The sequence below is a fragment of the Oryzias latipes genome, chromosome 5, assembly GCF_053564925.1.
Source record: "Oryzias latipes strain Hd-rR chromosome 5, Olatipes_Hd-rR_3.1".
In the NCBI taxonomy this organism is placed as follows: Eukaryota; Metazoa; Chordata; class Actinopteri; order Beloniformes; family Adrianichthyidae; genus Oryzias; species Oryzias latipes.
Genome location: NC_136241.1, coordinates 9,524,485 through 9,544,053, shown reverse-complemented (window position 1 = coordinate 9,544,053; position 19,569 = coordinate 9,524,485). Strand labels below are relative to the sequence as shown.

Below are 19,569 nucleotides of genomic sequence, written 5' to 3'. Positions count from 1 at the left end.
GAGGGAAGAAGGTATAAAGCATGGCGAAAACGGAAAACAGAGATGCAGCCATCTTCCAGGCCATTTACTGCAATCATCACTCTAATCAATCAGGCCTTTCATCATGGGGCAACACAGTCTCTCCTTTCCTTTCTCTTCTTCTTTGCTCTTTCCTCTGCTCCTCTCAGCCACCTACTCTTAAACATAGCACAGTAGTGATCATGTGACTCTGCATTTGAACCTTATAAAGTACCTTTTTCTTAAAAGGCAGACTGATGAAATTGTGTTTTTGGTGTTTTTAACAGGGTTATTTTTCTCATGATGGAGGACATATATAGAGAAAATTAAGCCTAAATTTGTATTGTATTTAGTTAAAAAATGCCTTTGGAAAAAACTTGCAGGTGTGACTTAGGACCTACATCGGCAGGCCACAACCTCCCTGTTCCACTCCACTCTGACTCATCCACTTGTAAACGACTAGATGTGTGTCTTTGTTTTCCTCATCCGAGATGGCATCTGGGTTGAAAACTGTTTGGCGGGATAGCGCCGATATTGCTCGTCATTTTTTTTACACTGCTAATGCTAAATTGGGGGCGTGCGGGTTGTAAGCTAGTGGGAGAGCACGTAAACAGATGGGCGAAGGGAAGTGGGGACAGGGTTGGTCTGGGCAAACGGTCCCAACCAAAACTTAGACGTTTATTTCTAATGAACTACTGCTGCTCTGCAGAAACTATCTCCAAATGTTTTTAATCTTGGCTAAAAACGGCACAACCATAATTAAACTGAGAACACTTAAACTTGAGAACACAATAAGTCAAAAGCTGATCAGTTTGACTTTTCACCAAAAATAAAAAACATAAAATCATCAACAACTCATGTAAACACTACGGATATTCACGATCATTCTAAAGATGAAATATTTATGTTTTATGTACATTAGTGCAAGATTAACAGAAGTTACATTTGTATTGTTCTTCACCACTACCTTTCCTGAAGTCATAATGATCTCCTCAAAGGTTATCGTGACCTTAAACGACAGTAGCAATAGTTGTAGGGCTTTGTTCACTTGACCGAGTTCAGCCTCTTTTTTATTACCCCCATTACCCATAATTGGCCTTTTGAAGTGAATGAGTGAGAATCAATGTGGCAACCCTCTCTGTAGTCTTGAAACTTACCAGCTCCATTAGCTGCAGAATACATTAATCTTGGACAGATTCAGACTTGGTTAAAACTGGCTTTAGCTCCTGCTGTCAGAAACTGTTTTGCAGGCGAGCTGCATTTCTCAATAAACCAGACAGTGGAGCAAGTGGCTGTGGGTTTAGACAAATATTGTCATGTTTTTGTACCATTACAGAGGAGCGACCCATTGAGGGTTTCCATCAGTTGTGTTTTCTTGATCAACAGTACACTGGCTATCAATTTTCCAGTATCAAAAACCAATTCAGTTTGATGTTTGGAGACAACCTGTTTGTATTGCTACTTCTTTTTACTCACTGAAAATCATGCCTTGTTGGTTTCAACTAGATCTATCTTTCTTTTAAGTAAAAATAGTGGCAGCGCTTTGAAAACTGAATTGTTCACAGCACTTCCGTGTTAGCCTTTAGTCTAGGGAAATGTCCATTTTAAGTGGTTATTTCAACCACTGATAAGCGTGGCCACTTTATGCAATCACAAATGAAAACTCACATTTATGTTTGCCCCCCCCCCTGCTTTCCCCACTTTGTCATGGCTGCATTTAAACAAGCCTTTAATTAAAGTTGCTTTTAGCCTTAGCTTTGAACCCCTTTAAGCTGTGGAACTGCTTATTTTCAGATGGCAGGACATCTGAAAAATTAGTGACTGTCTCTTTGCAAGAGGGTGTAGTCTCCAAGGTTTTTGTGAAGAGGGCCAGATTTGGTGAAATGGAAGTGTGTAAAGGCCAACCATTTTGCCTGCATTCTTTAAAACTTATAATAACATTTATTGAAATGAACTATTTAATGAACAGTTTATTGCAGTGGGATACTTTTTATTTTTTCTCATTAAACAGAAAAACATCTACAGCTACATTTTTACATTTCTGTGGACCAAAAATAAAGAAAATTGAAAAAAATACAATCTTCTCAAATGTTTTTTTTCTATTTTATGAGACAAAAATAACATGGTTAACATGGGGCTGCACGGTGGAGCAGTGGTTAGCGCTCTTGCCTCACAGCAAGATGGCCTCCGGTTCAAGACATGAAAACCTACATCAACAGGGGACCTTTCTGTGTGGAGTTTGCATGATCTCCTCGTGCATTCGTGGGTTCTCTCCGGGGTCTCCGGCTTCCTCCCACCATCCAAAAACATGCTTCATAGGTTAATTGGCAACTCTAAATTGTCCCTAGGTGTGAGTGTGAGAGTGAATGGGTGTGTGTTTGTGGACATTCTACCCTGCGGACACCCCCAGGGTGTCCCCTGCCTTCGCCCACAAGTGGCCGGGATAGGCTCCGGCAGCCCCGTGACCCCGAAAGGGAAAAGCCAAAATGAATGAAATGAAAATGAATGAAAAAATAACATGAACAAGGACTCTGGTATTAACAAATTGTGTATAACTTTCTCATTGTACATCTTTTTTGGTAGAAAATGTATATGGAACATGTACTGTACTGTACTATACTAAGTTAAAATTACTAATAAAACTCAATCAATCAACAAATACATGAACAAATTAATTTTCATTCTTGAATTCAAACTGTGGTTAGTAAAATCAATGGGCACTGTTCATTGGATATCAGAACAAGCGTTACCTGAGATAAAAGAAAATTAAGGCACTCATTTATGTGGTCTGCAGTTGAATCACATCAGATCTATGTGAGAGTAGGCTACCATCAGAATGTATCACACATGGTAACTTTCATCCGCTCCCATGTTAAATGGAGGGTGGGAGGGTCAGGTTTCCTGCCCCAAATGTTTCCCTGCCTGAATCCATAGAGTCCGGTCAACGCCACGCCCCCAAGAGCCTTGTACCCCACTATCATTGATCGGTTCAGCTCCGCACACGGCACTAAAACTGCCATTAATACAAAACTTGTGGGCCCCACTAACATTAAACTTTCATATTAAGGTGGGGGCCGCAAAATATTGGCCCCCCGAGAGACCCCTTTGATCACAGGAACAAATCTGTTCTCCTCGTTTGGCCCTTAAGATTCTGAAGGTTGAGTACCCACAGGTTGTTGCCACAAGTGTATAATTGCTTATAATGTAATTTTGCCAATCAGAATCAAAAAAATTGTAGTTCTTAGAAAGTGCTGAGGCCTTTATATTGTTGTTTTATGACAGGAGCTGTGAACTGTGGAAATTCCAAAATGGGCTGCGTTTGACCCACCCGCCGGACTTTGGACATGCTTGATTGGGAAATGACTTTGCATTAAAACAATCATCCATATTATTGATTTGGAAAAATGTGTGTAGATTTAGTTATTTGTTAACGTTTAAATCTGAATGCTGCTTCTCTAATATTTTTCCACCTGTCCTATAGTGCTCCACTCTTTGCTGACTGTTTTTCTGTTTACAGCCTTGATTTAACAGCTTAACCATTTCTGCTTTTTGACTATTTATTGCTGTAATGGAAGTGTTCTCTTCCTGCTCTTATTTTCTCCTCACATTTCTCTCAATTGTTAGTTCTCCTCTGTGACGTTTATTTCTTTCTCTACCCCCAGAGCATCACAATGAGCGTGAAGCAGCTGGAGCCTTGTTGAAGAAAAGTCCAGCTGTTAAAGTCCTAACAAAAGAAAAATGGACAAACTATGGAGAAAACTGAAGCTGTTTTAGGCATTAAAGAAGCATCTAATAACAAAAGCTGGAATAAGAAATAAAAAGTTCAGGTGTGGCAGTAAGGCCTCTTTTAGGAGGACTTTGTAACCAACTATGATGCAGCTGTCTGGGTAGGAGGCAGGCTTTAGAAAGCTGCCCCCCATGTCTAAATCCCACCGATCGATCCCCCGCCCTCATGGGAGATGAGAATCAATAGTCAGAGAAATCCAGTGAGCCATGTTTTAAGTCCTTGATTTTCCCATTTCGCCACATGAGCAACACCCATGAAATGCTATTTTAGAGGATAAACTTGTCGTCACCCCCCCCCCCTGCTCCCTTTTATTTAGAAGGAATAAAAAAAAGTATGTTAAATGTTCAGGATTCACCTCAGATTTCCTTCTATGTTTTGATTTACTATTGATTAAAATTGGTCAAGCTAATTTGAGACATATTTTTCCAATTCCCAATTTTCATTAAAGCCGAGAAAAATGCCAAAAAAGGGCGAGTAAAGAGAGGAGAATGAACTTCTGTATAGCTTTGACTAAAACAAAAAAGTTATTCCCATAAAGTCCTTAAATTCACCTTGAATACTTGCTGTGAGATACTTTTTCGCTTGTTAAATTTATCGATGTGAAGGTGTTCCTTTTTTTTTTTAAGAGAATGATTTTTCTTTGCATGATTGCAGAGGAAATATGTGTTGGTTTAAGGGCAGGAGGAAAACAACTATTTAAACATTTACTTTTTTGTTTTTGTTTTTCCTGCACGTATCATATACTTGGACCCTTTATTAAATACAGCAGGGAGATTGAATACAATCTTTTTGCTATTTATCTCATGATTTACCACAATTTGAAAGCCATTGCCTCAGAATATGTGTGTCTTGTCAGTCTGAGGTTCCCTTCCAGACGGATTATAGATTCTGTTGTTGTTGTTGTTGTTGTTGGATGCGCTGGTTCTAGGCTGCTCAGGTTTCCTATTTTGAGGCTGGTTGATGCTCAGGAAAAATGGCCGCTCAGGTTTCATATTCGCAGGGTGTGCTCTTCCCCTGCCATCCTGTGTCTGTCTGCAGAATGCTTAAAGCGGGCTTCCCTCTGTCATTTGAATTTTCAAATCATTGTGAAGGACAACAAGGCATCTGATAGAAATGATTACAGGGTCACAAAATAACAGCTTTCCTTTGCCCAGCACTGATTGTTGATTGAGCACTTTCAGTCAGCCTGTGGAGAGAGGGCGATGGCTTTTCAGGACTCTATGTACCAGCGCTACAAAATGACTCAAAAAATTAAAATGTATTTTTGGTTTTGACCTACAAACCAAAGGGGAATCTGGATGCTTTCTGTTCACAGAAGTGATGCTGTCTTCCAAGTTGCTATGTGATGGTAGATTGGGGATTCTACACAGCAACACATTGTTTGCTTGGTCACTGCAGCTGCAGATGTCACAAAATGTCAACCATAGATAATAACTGCATATTTGCTATCATTTTCCCAGAAAACCAATGGTGGCATTAATATTCCCGTTGCCTGCTTATCTTGTGAGTCTTTATTTTGCGCTACATCATGTTTTTTGCCTGCTTCTCCCATGAAGATCAGATGGGGTGGCTTTTTTGGGGAATGTTGATGTGCTTGTGTCATGTTGATAGTTTTTTTTATAAGGCATTAAGTCTGTGCAGGGTGAAGATGCTATCAGCATTAAAACCTGCTCCTCAATGGAGCCCCGTCAGCCAACAATGGAGAACAGCATTAACCAGAGTGCTGTGGGAAAACGCCTTGTTTCCTTATCTCATGATTGGAATATTCACACGCTGATTTAACTGCTTTTACCAAGGGGCGAGTCTGAGAGAAATAAGCAGCAAAAACTGGAAAATGTGCAAAACAGAGGTTAGAAGAGGAGGGCATAAACAGAACATCCAGGATGGGAGATTTAAAGTAAAGAAAATTGTACGTTTACCAGTAGATTTGACTAGATTTACTGATATCATAAAGATTCTTTGCACTATGTAAAACTTTATTCAAAAAGTCAAATTTTTAAGGGTACAGGTAAGGGCAGTAACAAGAATTTGACTACTTGGATACTCACAATCTGATTCCAAAATACGAGTACAAAATTTGTGACTTCCGTGATTGCTGAATTGCAATCTTTAAATCTAATAGAGTGTAAACTTCAGACAGTGCAATTATCGCTCTAAAATATATAATAATGTTGGATTTTAAGTAATCAAACTAAACACATGAAATGCGTTTGTGTCACCAGAAGTAAATAACACTCTGAAGTTAATTGTCGGTGATGCTTCTCATTTCGAAGGTACAGCTACCGAGTGTTTTTCACAAAGAGAGTATATTTAAAAAAAGAGACAAAAGTTCAATTTACCAAAAAAACCTTTTGGTTAAATGACTTGTTGTTTTTTGTTTTTGTTTTAATTATATTTAAAAGATATCAGATTTGAATAAAAAATAGCATAAAAATATGAATTGAAGAATACTATGAAAATCTTGATTAATGTCCTCAGTTTCTAAAACATCTGTTGGAAACTGTTGTCAGTTTAGATGAAAGGACTGTGAGGATTTTCTGGTTGTTCCATTTCTATTTAGGTGCTGCTGTGTCTTCATTTACTAGCTTCCTACCATCGATCTATTGGAACTGCAGTCTGCTAAACTTTAAGGATGCACATTTTTGGAATCTGTTCTAAAGGGAAGCAAACCAACAGCCACATTTATGTTTTGTTTACTGCTTAAGTTGACAGACAAAACTTTGGAGAGTGACATTGTTTAAAGTGATAACTACCTTTTTTTTCCTTACAGATCTTTGTGTTTTTATCTGTTATGTTTTGTTGATTCTGATCTCCTGTTCTAGATGAATTTATAAATGATGGTGTTTAAACACATATTATTTTACGTAGCTCTCATTCATCCAGTAAAAACACATGCACATAGCAACAATTTAGACATATTTACATTAAAAAGTAAGAATCGTGGTTCGATCTGTGAATCGTTCATCTTGATTCGTGAGTCGGATCGCCACATAGTTAATGATCCACAACCCTACTACAGATTTTTTCTCTCTTTCCTTCACTTGGTCTGGTGCCAATCTACCAGAGAGGCTTTGAAGTGAGAGTACAGTGTGGAAGGGGCATGGATTTCTCACTGAAAAGGGGCAAGACTGATTAGAGGTGCATGAAGAATGTCATCCTCTTTGCTGATTTTGCACTGTCTGCTGGAGCTTTACTCTGGAAGCACATTTGTTTATTGGCATATGAAGGAACATCTGCATGAAGCTATTCTTGGACGCCATGGTCTCCGCGGCTCGCTAATCGCTTAAAAGCCTGGGGACGCGACGAATGCCAGTGAGACAAAAAAAGAGAGGGACGAAGCTACACCCAAGGCCTTCATCACACACTCCTAGTTTTTCTTCTCTTCAAGCCAACAGTTTAATTATCACCCATTGGCTTCTTTGTTGGCCAAAATTATAGTTATTTCTTAAGTCTAAATGTTTAGAACAACAACAACATGTTATACAGACATGTAGAGTAGATTCTGTTCTATAATTGTGGCTTTGCCCTGTTTTTTGATTTGTCTGTGTTAAACAGTATTTTCAGATTTTAGGTTGTAGCCACACATCCATGTCTTTATTAAAACTTAAGCATTGCTGTGAGTATATTTGACGTTTAAATTGCTCTTGATTAACACAACAAATCATTTTCTTTTTAATATGTGCTCTGGTCAAAACTGGGATTTTTTAGAGCAAATGTACAGAGTGACCTTGTACGCTTCCCATATTTATCACTGCTCTTATCACATAATCAATACAAGAAGACAGCAGTTGCACGCCGACCCTGATGACAGTGTAATAAACAAGTGCAACACTGAAAATCAGCTTTGTGTTACTGATTATTAAGAACTCTTGCAGATTTAATAGAAAATCAATAACTTTTTGATTTTAATTACAGCAACTCAAGTGTGCAGTCTTTATTTTTTAGATCCATGTCAGCTACAGTGGCGCTAACGTGAACTGAGCAAAAAGGTTTGAGGCGTCAAATGAACCCCAACAAACTATTTGTTGCTAAAATGGCTTCTGAAAATCTGTCGGGGTCCAGGTCACGTCTGACTCACTTTTCAGGACGGTTTGGTCTGCTCGCAGAATCTAAACAGTTGCTTTCAGAAGCATTTTTTCTGTTTTCTCGTAGTTTCAGATCAGTTCTTTTCAATTATTTTTTGCAACCCCCCCCCCCCCCCCAGAAAAAAGAAAATGTTTTGCACCCCCCCTAATGCCCCCCATCCACCCTCCCACGCACACACTCGCGCGGTGAATAAAAATTGTGTAAATATACCTAAAATAACTCAATCAATAAATAATATTAAATGTAAATTGATCTGAAACATTAACAGAGCAGCACCAATATATTTAACGTTTTTAGTTTGAAGAAAGAGGTCAAAAACTTTGAGCTGATTTTTTTTTTTCTAAATGATGGATTGTTTATTTATGATTTTAAAAAATGCAGCTGTTTTCCTGCATTACCTGCTGTCTTTATGTCAAATACTGACTCCAACTAAACGACAGGCAGACAAAGAATAAATTGATGGAAAATAAAGACACGTCTTCAAAATGTCTACAATTGTTAATAAAGAATGACAATATTAGCATCAGGTGTTGCGCAACAGTGGCAGCTCTCCGCGTGCGCTGTTCCACCTCTCAGCCTGAGCCCACTACCCCTCCCCTCTCCTTCTAACACACGCAGACAGTGACAGGAGACAGGAGCAGCTACAGGGACGGCAGTTCATAGTTTCAGGCTGTTACAAACTCTGTGATAGAACAGATAATACGAAACCAATAGTGGGGCAAATTTTTTTTCCAAGCACTGAGCCACTGTCACCGCCGGCCCCCGTTAAATTTGCGCCTCGGGCAATTGCCCGTATTACCTGTTCCTAAAACCGCTACTACTGCGCAGGCGTGCCCCACTGTTTGAGAAGAAGCACTGGTTTAAGACCAAAGTATTTCTGTCCTGCTGTTATTTTATACTGCTTATTGCTTTATTTGATTACTCTTTTTATTTTAATTAGCATACATGTTATTGTGTAGGTGTAACACAATAACATGTAGGTGTGAGTGCAGGAGTGAATGGGTGTGTGAGTGAGGACATTCTACCCTGCAACAAACTGGCGACTTGTTCAGGGTGTCCCCCCTGCCTTCGCCCACAAGTGGCCGGGATAGGCTCCGGCAGCCCCGTGACCCCGAAAGGGATAAAGCGGCATAGAAAATGAATGAATGAATACATGTTATTGTAATTTGTTTTTGGGGACCTTCACTTTAACTTAAAGGGGATGCAGAAGGTGCAAAGCTGCATCCTGCTCAGCTCACATTGTCCTAGCTTACGATCAAATGTATGTACATAATCTCACAGGCCTAGAACTTGCTATAGGGTAAATGGGTGCACTTAATAAAAATGTCAGCACAAAAATACTACAAAAGACAATAATTCTGTTTGAACTTCGGCTGTTGCAACTATCACCTTCAAGCAAACATATTTCTTTAAATTTACAATGCAAACCAGAAAAAATACATGTTCATAACTGCTTATAAATATCAAACATTTATGAAAGACACATGCCAATAAAACTGTTTTGATTGCTTTGCTGTCCTATGATGCCATATACTTATGTTCTAGATTCACTTTAGGAACAGTCAGATATCAGACTCACAGTTTAAAAGCCATGCAAAAGATTTGCATTTCAACTATTTTGTAAATGTATGTTTTAATGTCAGAGAAAAGCTTAACATTGCTAAGCATAACACTTCCTATTTGACATTCCTAATTGTTGTGCAAAAGCTTGAGTAAAGCTAGATATTGTTTCAGTTCATCCTTCTCCAGAGAGTTTATTCTGCTTAAGAGAATGTAAAAAGATGCAAGTTTTGGTCACTATTCCTTAGTAAAACTTTCTTACCTAAAGACAAGCTCACGAATGCATGCTGTCCGATGGATTTTCACAATAGATCGATGGATTTGAGACTTCCACCATCTACAAACCTAAGAAATGATAAAAAGGGTGTAAATAAAACTGGGGAAGAGCTTTTACATCAGAATGTTTGATTTGTTTACCGTGCAAAATTTTTAGCAAAGTAATGTGAAGATACTGAGCTTAGAACATTTGTTGCTGTGGTTTGCTCTTCAAATTAAGAGGGCTTGTTTCCATAACACGCATCAGTTCTTATCTCTACCCACCTTATTTCCTTTCAAGGTTATAGGTGAGTGGGCAGTAAAGAAATGTCCTTGAAGGGGTTGTAAACTTTTTTTTTTTCAGTTCAAAGCTTTTAAAAGTTTAATATTTTTGTCAGGAAAGTCAAAAAGATTGCATCTTGTAGTTTTATGCCGTTGTTAATTTTTGTTCTTAATTTGTTTAATTTTACACTTTCTTTTGTCTTTCTGTTACTGTGAAGTCCTTTTGTACCCTAAAGGACTTGTAACTTCTAAATAAATAAAGCTTTCTTAGTTATTTGTTCATTAGTTGTTCATTTATTATGGCTGCTAATTATAAAAAAAGTAAAATTTTGGATCTGAAGATTAGAATATCACATCAGATCATTTAAAGTAGATTGCTTTAGCACAAAGGTTAGGCTTTGGAAGTTCATTTCTAGGTACTCAGTATTTGGTTGGGTGTCCATTTGTATGAATTACTGCATCAAATGCTCCTTTTGCAGTACCATAGGCGCCAAATAAGGACCCAAGTCCTGCTGGAAAATAAAGCCTGCATCCCTTTACACCTCATCAGCAAAGGTCATCATAAAGTACTCTAGAATTTCTGGTCAATGGCTGCATTGACTTTTGTTTTCAGAAAACACAGTGGACCATCACCAGCAGACATGGTACCTCAAACCTCACTGACTGGGATAACTTACAGTGGACTTCAAGTAACCTGGATTCTGTGTCTTTCCAGGCTCTGGAGCTTTGATTTTCAAATAATAATAATAATAGTTAAAATTCATTTCTTTAGATGTGAATATTTTGTGTTTTACCAAGTACAAACACAACAAAGTAAGAAGATGAAAAAAGAGCACTTATTAAAACAGCAAGAAACAGTTGTTAAACAGTGGCAGATGTTAAAGTAATTGAATGTTTAACAAAAAAAAGTTCATTCAAACAGCTAAAATTTAGGCTGGTTTTAATAAGTGATATGGAAGAATTGACCTTTTACCAACAATAAGAGTTTTTGTTTTGTCATTAATAAGTTCAGGAAAATGTTAAAGTATTTCAAATAAAATTCAAATGTTACTTTTATCTGAAAGTAGTCTTTGGATCATTGGGTAACTGTTGAGATGTTTTTCTTCTTTGAGCAGGAAAGATGCTATTGACATCTGTATCCCATGTAAATGTCTGCGTGTACTGCCTCATCACAGTCTGACTTCAGCCTCAGTTCACTCCCTGCGACGCTCCCCCAAACTCTTAAAACCACCTGTTCCTTCCATTCAATGTAATGCTTAAATGTTTAGGGATAGCTCTCTGTGACCAGCTTGTTTTGCAGCAACCCTTTGTGCCTTGCCCAACTGTTGAAAGGGTGCTGATGACCATCTACTGGACATTTATCAAGTCATTAGTCTTCCCCATGATTTTTCAACCATCTGACCCAGACTTTGAGTTCATTAGCTGTTTAAGGCATGACGCCATTAGCTCCAATTTTATTTTACAATACTGAAAATACTGACATTTTCTGAGACAATGACTTTTAGGTATTACCTGCAGGTCATCAAAAGGAGAAGAAATAATGGCGTTAAATATTTTTTATATTTTTGAAGCAGACGTTTAATTTTTGAATGATGACTGGTTATTGACAAAGCTGTATAACTCTGCTGAGACCTCTTTATCCACAACAGACACAGAGAGTATACACGGACACCATGAATGGTTAACTGAAGTGTATATCGGCAATGGAAGGTGATATACTCACTATACACGCAAAATAACTTTGTGACAATAGTCAGATAAATTCACAGAATACATTGTGAAATATAAAGATCTGTAGTTTCAAAGTATGTACTTACTTCATCATAAACACACTCTGCAATTCTTTCACTGCTCACAAAGTGCACTAGTGTGTTCTCCGTTTTCTAGCCCTGTCCGAATCTACAATTCCAAAATCCAGTGCCGTAGACTTTTCCCACAATTTTCCTTAAAATAACAGTGTGTATCAATGCTCACTAGATTGGCAAATATGGACCACAATGCATTGTGTTTAAGCTATTTTGCATGTGGAAAAGTAAAAAAAGTTAATTAATTGTTTATAACCCATCCACGTTTTCAATGGAGTCTTAAATAGTTTGAGTAAAGTGTTAATAATTGTAAGTTTTTACTTCAGGAAGTTTATGACATCACATTTCCCGCTTAAACAGTAGTCAGCCTGGTCTCAGAATTGCTTTCAAAATCCAGGACACTAGATAGTTCTGCACAATGTATTCATGTTAATAATGTTAATAACAATAATATCTTCCAAAAACTTTTACAACAATGAAAATGTTTATAATAATGAAAAAGTTTACTTTAAAGGCCCGTTCACACCGGGCCAAATTTCGCCGGCGATTTTCGCCGACGTTTAACGCCTCGTGACTAAACAAAGGGCACCAATGTGAGTGTGCACACCGACGCGAAAAAATGCCCCGCGTCAAAGCGTCAAAAAAAAAAACGCCTCGGGTTCGTTTTTTTTTTTCTACGCCTCGTGTCGAAATCTATTCGACCAATGAGAATGGCGCTTTTGCACACGTGTCTGGAGCTTCTGAAGTTACAGTAAAACACAACTTGGGGGCGCTCAAACACAAAACTGCCTTGCTGAGCACACATACCAGCGAAGAAGATAGACACCAAGTAGCGTCTACACTGCCGCGAAGAAATAATGACGGACATTCTAAAATAACCCCGAACCAAGACCAAGGTTGGAGCTACTGGTGCTTGAAATATTCATGTTTTCTTTGTATGATTCTGACAAGCGCGTAAAAACTTACTCTCTTCTTCTGAGGGAAAGCCAGTTTAAGAAGCGTAAAGTTGCGCAGCGCCACCTTGTGTACAGGAGTATTTCTGTTTACATTAAGCGCCATCTAATGTCAGGGAATGAAATTGCATGTTCGCTCGGCTCATCGTCAGCGAAAATCGCCTGGGTGTGAACACAAAAAACGTGTCGAAAAACGCTGGCGAATAACGCCTGGCGAATATTCGTCCCGGTGTGTACGGGCCTTAATGTTTAAAAAAAACGAAAGAAAAAGATATGTTAAGGCTCAGGGCCGCGCGATCCAGCTAAAAACTAGAAGTGGACTGCAAATGTTTTCCTCTTCACTTTCGTTTAATGGCAGTTTACTGCCCAAGGTGAGAGGATACAGCGCCACCTATAGACACTTTCTTAACTCCGTTAACACAGACACGTTATTAACGGCAGAAGCGGCTACAGCAGCCTGTGACATCTCCTCAGAGTAAAACACACTCACTTCTCCTCTTTTCCTGTTGCCAACATATAAAAAATAAAATCAATCAAACAGAGAGAAGGACTTTACAAGGACAATACTTAGAAGTAAACAGATTTACTTGTAATTTTTTTTGGACAAATTTATCTCTCCAGAGTACCAGACCGTGATAGTTTATAGCTAATTTCAAGATTTAGTTTTGTATTAAAAGGACAGAACATCATAACTACTTTAAGAAATCTAACCAAAACAAACTACTTGTTCCATCAGCAGATTTTTTTCATGTATAACAAGAGAAAAACATCTTATATTCTATATTTTAAAACTTGTTTTGAGAAGGATGTTTTTTTTCAGCATAATAGTTTTATATATAAAACAAGTTTCCCACTTGAAAAGTATTGGGGGGGAAAAATGTATATATTTTTTTACAACAATCCAATTTTTGGAGATGTATATTTTGACAGTTATTGTCTACAGGATGTTTGGAAGCAAAGAAGAGAAAGAGACTTGAATGGAAATTAGAGTGGAAGAAAAAGAGAAAAATAGTTTGTAGTTTTCCTGAAAGGCTTTGAGAAAACAAACTAACAGGCTTTCTGAAGCCAAACTGCAAAGTTGAGGGGGGTGGGAGGGGGGGTTCCCGCTCTTTCATATAAACTGGCTGGGTTTTCACACACTGTTGTGTGTTGCTGTGGCCCTTTTGGGCGGATGCGCATTGGTTAATGAAAAGCAGTAAATGGAATCCTTTATTGTGTTTGATATAATGTCAGCTTCCATTAGGGAAATTGGTGCAAGGAATGATTGCAGACGATCGAGGCCAGAGGAGACATTCGCAGCGTTTGTGTGTGTGACTGTGTGTGTGCATGGGCGGCAGGGAGGTTGTTTTTTTGTGTGTATGGAGTTTGTGTGTGTGTGTGTGTGTGTTACCACATTCTTGTATGCACATCCCAGGGCACAGCAGAGGCAGATTGTGTTCTGTAATTATAAAATCATTAGCAGGTGTCCACAGGAGATATGAATATGACTATAATCTGTCCCCACCCATGATTGAGCACTTGTCACACACTCAAATGTCAACCTGTCTCAGCCTGCACATTAAGAGACCTCAGAAGTTCAAATTCAGAAGATTTGGTTCCGGCATGCACCCGTACGTACTTTATGTCAGCCTTTTTACATGTTCTGCTTAGTTTTCAGCTTCTTTCATTAACTTTACATGTTAAATGGGAAATTTTGAGCAAAGGTCTTTCTCCTTCGATTTTGTTTTTAATTAAAGTTCCACTCCAATCATCTTTTGATCTATTGTAAAAGCTTTCTCAGTGGTCTTTTTAATTAGGATTATGCCATTTTTAAGACCAATTAAAAAAAAGTGTTGTTTTTTAGGACATAGTCTCTGCAGAGCAGCAGTAGTTCATCAGAAATTCTCCTCCCCTTCCCCTCCCTATTGCTGAGAGCTGGAGCAGGAGGCCTGTGACCATAGTATTTTCTATTCTCTTTTTCAAACATTTTTTTTTTGTCTCCATTCACAGTGATTTGGATAAAGAAATGCTCAGAAATGCAAATTTTAAGCTTTAAAGCTAAGCTTTTCTCAATATATGTCTTCATTCATCAGAAAAATCCCAGAGAAACATGCTAAAAACACCAGCAACATAATTTTCATTGGAGTGGGTCTTAAAGAAAAAAACATTTTGAACCCTGGTGACGTGTGTCACTCACTGACAGAATGTGCAGCTCATGAACAAAATGAGAAGAAACTCCTTTGCGTGGGTTTTTCACAATTGGATACCAACAGACAAGTATCCTGCCTCGTCAGACATGAAAACAGGCCGACATTTTTGCAACAGCGAAGAGACAAAGTCACGTTGTAATCAAGCACAGACAGCTGGTTTCTATGGCAACACAGGGCATCTAACCTCGGCGTTGCTGCCTTTGCTGAAATTCCAAATTCGCAAGAGGGAGCTGGTACTAGCAGGAGAGAGATATGAGAAGAGATAAAGAGAAGACATGGCAGTGATGAGGAGGAGTAATGGAACTAAAGAAGAGGAAGTTGGTGGTGATAAAGGTGCGTAAAGGAAGAGAGTATGAGATGAGCTGGAACAAATTGGTGTGGAGGAGGGGCTGGAAGTCGCTGTGTGACCTCAGTGTTTGTGTCCTCCTCAAAGTGTGTTGTTCCATGCAACGTGAGGGATTTCATTTACTGATAAAACTTTGTGGCTGTGGAAAATACCAAACTCTTACATTATTATTGCTTTTTGAACATTGCATAAGCTGTTTAAGTTTTTATGTGGAATACATTTCCACGTCATAGCAGAGTCTGCTAAGTAAAGGTTGCGTGTTCTCAGTTTTCAGTGTAAACGAGCCCACAGCAAGGAGTTCAGAGCAAGATTATTGTAACTTAATGTTATGTTAAATGAGTGTTTCAGCCAGAACATGGAAGCCATAGAGACCTGTGACCAGCTGCACCAGATGGCTGTGGTGTCCTTGCAACTGCTTGCAGGGTCAAATGCAGTTAAATCTTCTGCACCTCTGCGAGGCAATGAGTCTTAGAGCCGGATTCATGCAATCATACGACCTTTCTGACAGCTAGAATTTTGCGTTGTTAAGTTATTTGTTTCCCTTCATTAAAAAAAACACCAAAAACACGTTTTTAACCCTTAATGTGAAAGTTTCACCCAGGTGAGGATTAAAGTTATTTTTTGTAGTGAGTTAAAATCAGATCACATTTGAACGCAGTCTAGTGACAAGTATAAGATAACTAGATGCACAATCTGCTATTTATCTTTTTTAAGAACATTACAATATTCATTTTACTTTGTAAAAAGAAGGATAACAACCATCTCCCAACCCAACCCAAATTTAATTATTGCTATTGAATGAAGCTTTTACTTCTATTCACACCTTCTGTTGCCACACTTAATGTAAACCAGTGAGTACAAAATGTTGCATTTCCCCAAGATCCTCTGGAGATGAATTTCTTAACAAAGCAATTTCCCATCAACGTCTATGTTAAAAGATTAGATTTTAAACCAAAACTCAACACATGCACAGTCTGGTGTTGAAAACCTTTTTTCATGTACGTTGCTTTTTTTTGTATTAAATCTTATTTAACTCTTGGGAGGGGCTGAACATTTTTTAATTCTTTACCACTGGAGATGTCGTCGGCAACACCTAAATATTTCACCCCTCTGACCTATGGGAACTCTTTTAGACAATCAGCTGATTCTGACGCAAAGAAAAGCTACTTTTCATATCAACGTTGAACCAATAACATATTGGCAGAATTTTTCTCTGCAGCAAAAGCAGCGGATCAGTAAGTATAAAGTGTTGCATATCGTTAGCTGACGTTAATAATTTACTTGTGAAAAGTCACGAATTTGTTTTTTCAGCTCTGTTTGTGCAAATGTAGCACAGCAGTAAACAGGCATCTCGACATATCTAGCCTATATATCTCATTGGGTGAACCCATATAGAAACTTAACAAAGCTCCACCTTTACTTTATCTCATCTAATCAGCTACTTTTTGCACGTTGTGCTTATGGGTTGCGAAAACTCTTTTGTTTTTTTGCTCTTCTAAATCCTGTATAGATATATAGAAATGGTTGGGAGCTTTGATTTATCTTTTTTTATGGCGGCAACCTGTTATTTCCAACAAAAGAGGGCAAACAACTACTTAAATACATGTATAAATGCAGATTTGTATGATGCCCTCAGAAAAAAGATGCCATCTGACACCAAAATGCAGAAGGTACAAATTTTTTATTGTTCATGAAGATTTCTGTCTTCTGAGATGGCATGGGTATTGCAAGATTATAATGCTGGGATTTATTGAGCTCAAAATGTCAAAAGAATGGTTCAGGGAGCATGAGACACCATTTTCACACATGGATTGGCCACAGAGTCCAGACCTTCACCTCACAGAGAGTCTGCAGATTGTGCTGGACTTTTCTTCCTTTTCTTGAAATGCATGTAATAAATAAAAACTATGGTTTGGAAAAAGCAACACCTTAGCCAATATGAGCTTTAATCAAAACCAAAGGTGACCTGACAAAAACATAACGGTTCTTCTGCTTTATTTGTGAGGCTGTGCTCTGTATATTGGCTCCAATTATTCAAAATGCAGAAAATGATACTATTTTCTCAGAATGTATTTCTCTTTCATTTGGATGGATTGAAATATGAGATACTGTCCTTTGAGTGCAAAGAACATATGTAAAAGCTTTTCGTGTTTAATAGTTTCAATGCAGCAGCAGTGAGGGTAAAATGCTCAGGAACCAGGGACAACACCAAGCAGGACTGGGCATCAGATCAATCCTGCTGGCAGACACAACAACCATCTCTCACTCATTCTGTTTCTGCTGTCTGTCTGCAGAGGCTTGGGTTATTTTTAGCTTTGACAGTCCTTTCCTGGCTACACCCCCATCCACACATCTCCTGTTCTCCCAGCTCATCCCTTCATATCAGCCCGACCTGAGCCTTCATCCCTAACCTTCAACTTAACCCGATACAGTCCCTGTCCAACCCACTCTGATTCTTCCACTCCTCTGCTTTCGTTTACATCTTCACCCCCTGATCTTGTGATATGTCAGAGGGCAGTCAGCTCCGCCTCCGTCTTATTCCCACAGTTACTGTCCGTGCTCCTGTTTGAGCTCGGATCTTGCTGCTTTTTATTAAATTAATTGGGCCTGAGTTGATGACTGACTGGCTGATTAGGACTAGAGGATATCAAAGACCTTGGAAGGGCCTTTATACTGAAAAGAAAGATGGAGGCAGACAGAGAAATTAAATGTATTGAGCAGGCCACAGCCACAGCTCTTTCACTGCTGGTGAGGCAGTCACCGTGGTGCCCTTGAGAGCGCCTCCGCAGCCGGTCTTCTCACGATAATGAGACAGGCCACCCCGACGCTGCTCCCGCCCTCACGCCTGCCTCCATGGGAGATAAGGACTCTAGCTGAGAAAAGGAGGCTAACATCCTGTGTATGTGGGCAGATGAAGTGTTAAAGCCTGATGTTAAGAGGCTCCATCTGGGGCTTCAGGTAGTGGATGAAAACATGAGTGATTAATAGGAAAGGAAAAAAGTTTGATGTGGCACACATTTTTCCAATCTTTTTGTAGCCACCCTCTTAGTTTCTTGAGCTGCACACAAGCTGAGGTTAAAACAAGTCCAAACTGTTTGTTTGTTTGTTTGTTTTTATTACAAACTATTGGTCTCATAATGCCATCATTTCCCACAGGCTGACTCAACAAGAAAAGATTCAAATGTGTGCTTGACGATAAACATTTGAATTTGTCCCACACATGCAGCATCTTCTCCAAAGAAGAGCATTCCTCAAATGCATCCTTTGTTCCAGTAGCTTCTTGTCTTGCCATTACTGTCACTCCACATCACACTACGTCTCTGTGTTCTGTGATGCTGATTATATTCTCATGCTGTACAGTGTGAATGAATATAACCATGACTCTAACTTCATCACAGGTCGGGGCTGATATAACCTCTGCTCGATCTTCTCTCATCACCTTTCTTCTTACTTCTTTCTGCACAGGAGAATGACATTTCATACTACGATTCCAAAGCGGATTCAGACTATGTGAGTACAGTACGGACTGCCCCCCCCTCCCCCCCTTAACCCCCGTCCTCTCCCGTCTGCCTGCCGTAACCCGCCAAATCCTATTTGATCCACTTCCGACATTTCCTGCAAGCGCCCCCACAGCCCTTCCCTTGGCCCTCTCGGTGTTGATGCCCTCTCTCCCTCCGGTCATAGGATCCTGCGCTGTCTGTGTGCATTAGTGAGGTGACGCTGCTGTACGGTGAGTTGGTGTGACAGAGCACGGGCAGGCCGACATGCATGTGACAGTAAATGTAGATGTCCTCCCCTAATGTAATTTCCAGACTTTCCTCCCTCCCCCTGGATTGCTTACGAGATGCTTAATTGCGCTGGTTGGAACCTTTGTGCACACCAGGATGACATACACAACAAAACACAACTCATTTCACATTTTCATACAGTTGGAAAGCATCTATTTCATGAATGGTATTCACACTGGAGAATACAAATGATGTTCAACAATAGGCCTGCAGCCTGAATAATGCATTTTGCCTGAAAAAGCTTTATAAATCACCAGTCTCACCATGCCACCATTCTGGCTCCAACCGGCAGTTTCTGCTCAGGATGTGCCTGCTGATTGATTGAGCTTCGAGGAGCGCAAGAATCCCCTTTAGATCGCAAGAGCACAAAAAGATGGGAAAGAGAAGCGGAGGAGCAATAAATCACAGTGTGATTTTCTCTTTGTGCACGCCACTCTCGTGATTAATGACACAGCGCTTTAGGGGCTGTCAGCACATCTAATTGGAGAACATCGGTCATCATTAACATGGCACACTGAGGC

The 19,569-nt window shown here is 39.3% G+C and overlaps 1 protein-coding gene across 6 annotated transcripts in view; it reads left to right on the top strand.

The window, feature by feature from the left end:
• cacna2d2a (calcium channel, voltage-dependent, alpha 2/delta subunit 2a) overlaps positions 1–19,569 on the top strand; it is a 207,348-nt gene that overhangs the window by 118,220 nt on the left and 69,559 nt on the right. For 2 of the 6 annotated variants that reach the window (XM_078947039.1, XM_078947038.1), the window contains exons 1-2: positions 15,128–15,247; positions 18,726–18,770. The exons of 2 other annotated variants lie outside the window; for them this stretch is intronic. In XM_078947039.1, the coding sequence (XP_078803165.1) occupies positions 15,212–15,247; positions 18,726–18,770 (81 nt within the window). In that variant the 5' untranslated portion in view covers positions 15,128–15,211. Of the gene's footprint in view, positions 1–15,127; positions 15,248–18,725; positions 18,771–19,569 lie in introns of those variants that run through there. 2 more of the 6 variants (XM_078947035.1, XM_011474784.4) reach the window with 1 other exon arrangement.